The sequence below is a fragment of the Eufriesea mexicana genome, unplaced genomic scaffold (genome assembly GCF_001483705.2).
Source record: "Eufriesea mexicana isolate 0111107269 unplaced genomic scaffold, ASM148370v2 scaffold8207, whole genome shotgun sequence".
In the NCBI taxonomy this organism is placed as follows: domain Eukaryota; kingdom Metazoa; phylum Arthropoda; class Insecta; order Hymenoptera; family Apidae; genus Eufriesea; species Eufriesea mexicana.
The window spans coordinates 31,828-38,421 of record NW_016915982.1 but is presented as its reverse complement, the minus strand read 5'-3'; the positions used below and the strand labels follow the sequence as shown (position 1 = coordinate 38,421).

The window sequence follows — 6,594 nt, the reverse complement described above, 5'->3', positions numbered from 1 at the left end:
CTCCCCGCTATATTCCCTATCCCATCAGTATTTCTTCCCTATTTTCCATCTCTTTATCATTATGCTTTTTACCTCCATGGCTTCCTTTATAGCTCTCTTGAGATTTTCTCAGATCTTGTTTACATCTTCCTCTTCCTTGAATATTTGAACTTCCATAGTCTCCTTATACTTTTTTATATCTTCCGACTTCCAACTCACTACCTTTACTTGCCTCTCGTTTTCCTCCTTGCAGCTTTCTGCTTTTGTCTTCACTGTTGCAATCAGGGGTTGGTGGTTGTCTCTTTCCCCTACGCTGAAATTTACTACTCTATCTGTGCCTACTGTATTTGTTACCACATAGTTGGTAACCAACTCAACTCCCCCTGTTTCTCTATAAAGGTATGTTCTCCTTTTTCATCTCCTTGTATATTGCCATTAAGCATGTGCCAATCCTGTTCTGCCACCATTTTCAACATTATTTCTCCTTCACTGTTCACCACCTTGTTTTTTGAATTCCTTTTACTCTGCTCTTCCTCCATTAACCTGTTGTAAAGTTTTCCCTTCCTTCCTATTCTCGCATTGAAATCGCCTCCAGTCATTATTATTTTTCCTTTTATCTGTCCTAGTTTCTCATCTAATACTTCTGCCAGTCTTCCTAGTTCTCTGTTAGAATAGATTATATATATGTTCCATATTTCCTCTTCTATTTTAACTTTGCTTCCTACCAGACCTTCTATTTCCTTGGTTTCCTCTATTCCTTTCCATTCCTCTTTAACTGTTTGAGTCCCAGGGGGGATTGAAAAAACACTGTCGATATTTCCGAACAGCGCAATCGCGCTTTCTCTAAATGAGTACAAGACCCAAGCAGCACGATAGCGCTTCTTTTATTTTATGTCGATAAATCCCAAACAGCGCGATAGCGCTTCGTTTATTTTATGTCGATGAATCCCAATTGGCGCGATAGCGCTTCTTGTATTTTATTTTTTCTAGATATAAGATGTGTTAGGTAAAGTGATTCTCGTCTTTTTCACATCGCTCCGTCACATTTATTACAGTTGGCAAAGTGATCGGACGTATGCTTCCATAAGTGTTTCTCAGTGCTAATAATTGTGCGATTCAAAATGATTAGACGAAGCAACGCAAAAAGTAAGTAGAAAATTAATCTAGATTTACTGGTTAACCTTTCTAAATTTGGTGTATCCCCAAAAAGGTACAATGGATCGAAAAAGAAAATCTGTGAGCATAATCGCGAATCCATGTGATCGTGTTATTGAAGAAGATGACAACTGCATTGTTCCTGAAAAAGGCAAAAGACAACGCATTTTGAGTACTTCGGAGGATAGTGATAGTGATTTATCGTATCAATCTTCACTGGACAGTCTACAAATTGCTGAAGACGTTTCTACTCAACGTGATCCTCTCGAGCATAGCGAAGAATCTGGTTCGCAATGTAACTTCTCTAGCCAGAGTAAACCCATCGAATACTTTGAACTATTCTTTGATTCGACACTATGGTCACTAATAGTTGAAGAAACCAATAAACATGCAGATTATTCAAGACTACCTAGAGAATTTGAAATTTTTGAAACAGAGATTTGGACACCAGTTACCGTGTTAGAGATGAAGGCGTTTATAGCAGTGCTGCTGGAAATGAGAATTACACAAAGACCCAATATACGTTCGTATTGGTCCGAAAATTCACGTAACATACCGTGGTTCCGAAGAATGTTCTCTCGAAATAGATTTCAACAAATTTTGAAATATTTTCATTTAATTGATAACTCTTTATGTTTTCCACCTAGTCACGAGAAATACGATCCCTGTGCAAAATTTAAGCCACTCGTTGAACACGCTAACAGAGTATTCAAATTACATTATAAACCACATAAAGAATTATCAATTGATGAGTCGTTAGTTGGGACGCTGTGTCATTCTAGCAAAACGCAATACTTGCCAAATAAAAAACATCATCGTTGGGGGATAAAATTATGGATGCTATGTGATTCAGTTTCAAAATATTGTTTGATGTTCTCTTGTGATAAAGGTGCAAAAGAGACAACTACTAGTGATACAGAAAAGTTTGGACTTGGATATGATGTTGTGATAAATTTATTAAAAGATAGTAATTGTTTGAATAAGGGGCATCACATTTTTGTCGATAACTTTTTTACTAGCGTTGAATTAGCTAGATATTTATATTCTATGGATACCTATTTAACTGGAATTATTAGAAGAAATAAGGAATGTATTCCCGATACTTTGAAAGAAGCTAATGTAAATAAGGTAAAATATTTTCGAGACAACGAAGTATTGTTCTGTGCGTATCGCGAAGAAAAAAGTGTAAAAAATCCTGTATTATTAATTTCAACAAAAACAGAAGAGCGAAATGTGACTATAACAAAAAATCGACATGGCAGAGAAATACGTTTGATAAAACCCGCTATTATTCAATCTTACAATGCCTTCATGGGTGGTATCGATGAATCGGATAAAATGCTGTATACCTGTCTCAATGATCGAAGATCAGTTAAATGTTGGAAAAAGGTAGCCTTTAACATAATCAGCCGCATGGTTTTAAATGCATATATAATCTACAAGGAAAGAGTTAAGAGTAAAACAATGACTCGGTTAGATTTTATTTCGAATATTATCTTTGAAATTGAATGTGAGTGGATGAAGGAAAAGAAAGCACGTAGTTATGTAAAGGAAAAAAAATTTGGTTTAGTAAAGTTGCCACAACGTAACTTGCGACAATGCGTAGTCTGCAGCACCAAAAATGCAATAAAAAGATCACATTTAATTTGTGTGCAATGTAAAAAAGGAGTTCATCCAACATGTTTTGATAAACACCGATGTTACAAATTATAAGTGTTACTCTCCATTTAAATTGTTTGTTCATAACACAGAAATATTTTTAATTTGTAATTCCTTATTTTATGAAATACATCTGTATTATTACATATGCGTACTGTAAGCTTATAAATATTTCAAGTTTTGTTCGATAAAAATGATTCAGAAGATAACAGTGAAATACAAAATGTATTATTTCACTATTATTATAGTATTGTACCTATTGTAAAATGTATTATTTACATTAAGAGAAAGAGCTGTGTGATGTACTTGCGTCGGTAAATCTGAGCGCGCGACTTCGACAGTCGGTTCGTCACCGCGCTATCGTGCCACTTGGCATTTATCGACATAAAATAAACGAAGCGCTATTGCGCTGTTTGGGATTTTTCGACATATAATAGAAGAAGCGCTATCGCGCTGTTTGGGATTTTTCGACATATAATAGAAGAAGCGCTATCGCGCTACTTGGGATTCTTCGGCAGTGTTTTTTCAAACAGCCAGATTCTATGGCATTGCAATGGCTATAGCACGCCAATAGAATCTTTCCCCCTTATTCATTCAAGAAAGTTAGCTCACCACGATATTAGTCGAAAATGTCAATAAAATTGAATTTTCCAGACAGATTCCTCACAGCAAAGCAGAACATATTAGAGGAGACTAGAGCGAAGAAATCCATAGTATCGAAGTGACCCTCTGGGACTCAAACGGTTATTCCTATTGGTTAAACTTTCTCTATATCTGCAAACGGTCTTCCCCCTTTTTTTTTTTCTTTGTTCCTGGTGTGCTTGGTACTTCTTCCTTCCCTCTTTCCTTCAGATTCTTGTATTCTTCTTTGCCCATTTTCTATTTCTCTATTTTTAACCTATAATCTATGCTTTGTTAACCTAATACTTCTATACCCTTTTAACACAATATAATCTACACTATGTTAACTTAGTAAATTTCCTTATTTCTAACTTTTACTTACTCTTTATCTATTATTATAAATTGAAGATACCTTTGTATATGTTACCTCTATTCTTTTTGCATTTTCAATACTTATAATTATCCTATCTATCCACATATACAAACCTAACCTCACTTTTTTGTTCTTTTCTTTATCGCCTGTACTATCGCGTTTAATCTATATTTTGTATTTAACTATACAATGTCAGTCGTTACCATTTTCCCATCGGTAGAAACCCATTTCTTTTTTTAACTTTCTTTTCAAATCTACACACTCAAAAACTCACACTACGCTACACACGCTCTCTAACCAAGTCCGCAATTTTAGTAGATGGATTTATATTATCAAACTTGTATTGTCTTCGAAATGAAGAATATTTTTACATACCAGTAAAAATCTATTTGAATTAATTATTTTACCAAAGAAAGGAATACTAATACTTTCTTTTGTAGAAAAGTACATCTGTAAAAATGGTTTTTCTCATAATGCCTTATAAAATTAATAATGCAATAAAACATCTTATTTCATTATGATTTATGGGGTTCCATTTTTTCATTCTTGATTGCGGTTTCAAATTAGGGTGGCTTTGTAAGAATTGTTGAGCGCATAAATTTGTCTGTTCAACTATGTTGAACAGATCGTTATCTAAATATTTTTCCGTATAAAATAAAGACTTATGTCTGGATGATCTTGGTATGATGAATTGATGTCCAGCATTGGCAGAAAATTCAAAAGGTTCTCTGTTACCACCTCTTATACTCTATTGAACATTTTCATTTTCACTTTTGATAAATGATTGATATAAAAAAAAGGGCAGCCAATGTCCCCTTATTATAGTGGTTTTATTAATGTTCTTATTTATAACAAAAGTAGCAAGGAACAAAAGAAAGTTTTATAATACCCGAAGAGCACGTGCTCGTTCCTACCACGAACAAAACACGACTGCCTCGTGTCTTCGTAAAACGGAACCGGCACCGAGCCGATAGAACGCTCGAGAAGCTCTCAGTGGGCCCTCGACTTTCGCGCATAATTGGTTCCTGAAAGCCTGTGCGAATGTTGAATGTTTGAAAGTAGAGGGATGTAAAAGAATATGCACCAAAACCTGTGTTTTAAAGTATTTATTTATCAATTTGTATACATAATGAAGTTAAAGAGGCGTGTTAAGTGCTTTCGGGTATTTCCTTTATAAACTTGTCAAGAGTTAGTTGAATACCACCCTTTTTTTTCTTTTCTTGATAAAGATTTGTATAACATGCTGTGTCTTTCTCAATTGCCCTACGTACTTGAGATGTACGTTCTCCATTAGGATCACATTCTTCCATGATAGTGAAAAATTTGTCAACATGCGTGAAGGCTTCATTCATATTTTTAATTGTCAAAGTCTTGACGTTTTTATCAGCTTCCTCTTCCTCACTTTCATTGTGCATTTCACTGTTACTCAATTGTTGCTCAATTAAGTATTCATTTGACAGCGGTGCTGAGTGAGATTCAATCAACTCATTAACATCTTCTTTGTTGACATCCAAGTTTAGTTCATTCGTTACGCTAACTATTTCATCCGTGAGAGTTTCCGGTGTTTCTTCAAAATTTATAAAATCGCTCATCATTTCTGGGCATAATTGTTTCCAGGAACCTTTCATTGTCGACTCTTTTATTTCAGCCCACGAGTCTTCAATATTATTTATTGCGTTCCATATATTATAATTCTTCGAAAAATCTATTAATGTTGATCCATCTTGCCTGTCAATTGCCTTGATGGTCTTAGTCATTATTGTCCTCATATAATATCGTTTAAACGTAGCTATCACTGTTTGGTCCATGGGCTGTATGAGGCAGGTAGTATTGGGAGGAAGAAACACAACATTGATTTCCGGGTATAAATTCTGCAGAGATTTTGGGTATCCTGGAACATTGTCTAAGATTAATAATGCTTTAAATTGTAAATTATTATTTTTACAATATTGTTTAACTGTCGACACGAAATGATGAGTGAACCAATCTTTAAATATTAACGCAGTAACCCAGGTATTTTTATTTGATTTCCAAATGACCGGAAGCAATTCTTTATCTTTCCCTTTCAATGCTCTGGGATTTTCTGCTTGGTAAACTAACAATGGCTTCAATTTGAAATCACCAGCTAAGTTTCCACCAAGAAGTAATGTCAATCGGTTTTTGGAAGGCTTATGTCCATGGGCAACTGATTCTTCCTTCGATAAAAATGTACGATTAGGCATGTTTTTCCAAAACAAACCCGTCTCATCTACATTGAATATTTGACTAGGAGACTATTCTCCATCTTCAATAATTTTGGACAACGAGGAAATAAATTCTTTCGCAGCATCTTTATCTGCATCGGCCGATTCTCCAGTGAATTTAATATTATGTAAAGAATATCTCATTTTAAATTTGTCAAACCAGCCATTACTTGCTTGAAACACCGTGTTAGAATCTTCATTTAATTCAATGAAGTCTTCCAATCTTCATGCAAACTAAGAGCCTTAGCTTGAATAATTGAAAAACTCAGAGGGACATTATTTTGATGTTGATCATCAATCCATGATGACAAAGATTTTTCCATTTCAACCATCGCTATGCCGTGTCTTTTGGAAACAATTTTTGAAGATATATTTCCACAATTTTGAACGTATTCCTTAATTTTATTCTTATTTTTCAAAATTGAACATATCGTAGATCTGTTTACACCGTACAAACGTCCGATTGAAGCGAAAGATTCAACGTTTTCAGAACGTTTAATTATTTCCATCTTTGTCTCGATCGTATGAAGTTTACGAGTCCTTAATTTCTTTTTGTTCGTATCG

General features: G+C 34.6%; 2 protein-coding genes across 2 annotated transcripts; one reads left to right on the top strand and one right to left on the bottom strand.

The window, feature by feature from the left end:
• Positions 1 to 1,194: 1,194 nt before the first annotated feature.
• LOC108552866 (piggyBac transposable element-derived protein 4) lies at positions 1,195 to 2,847 on the top strand. The gene has a single exon (XM_017907546.1). It carries the CDS (start codon positions 1,195 to 1,197, stop codon positions 2,845 to 2,847), a length of 1,653 nt encoding a protein of 550 aa, XP_017763035.1.
• A 1,418-nt stretch (positions 2,848 to 4,265) lies between these two features.
• LOC108552865 (tigger transposable element-derived protein 1-like) lies at positions 4,266 to 6,009 on the bottom strand. The gene is made up of 2 exons (XM_017907545.1): positions 5,059 to 6,009; positions 4,266 to 4,535 (listed from the first exon to the last, which is right to left on the bottom strand). Exons 1-2 carry the CDS (start codon positions 6,007 to 6,009, stop codon positions 4,266 to 4,268), a joined length of 1,221 nt encoding a protein of 406 aa, XP_017763034.1.
• Between the last annotated feature and the right edge of the window lie 585 nt (positions 6,010 to 6,594).

Excerpts from the sequence above, each read along its gene's own strand:
- LOC108552866 (XM_017907546.1), top strand. The coding sequence starts at position 1,195 with ATGGATCGAAAAAGAAAATCTGTGAGCATAATCGCGAATCCATGTGAT.
- LOC108552865 (XM_017907545.1), bottom strand. The coding sequence starts at position 6,009 with ATGCCTAATCGTACATTTTTATCGAAGGAAGAATCAGTTGCCCATGGA. Across the intron at positions 4,536-5,058 it reads ATGGAGAACGTACATCTCAA|AGTATAAGAGGTGGTAACAG; the intron begins GTACGTAGGGCA and ends AATGTTCAATAG.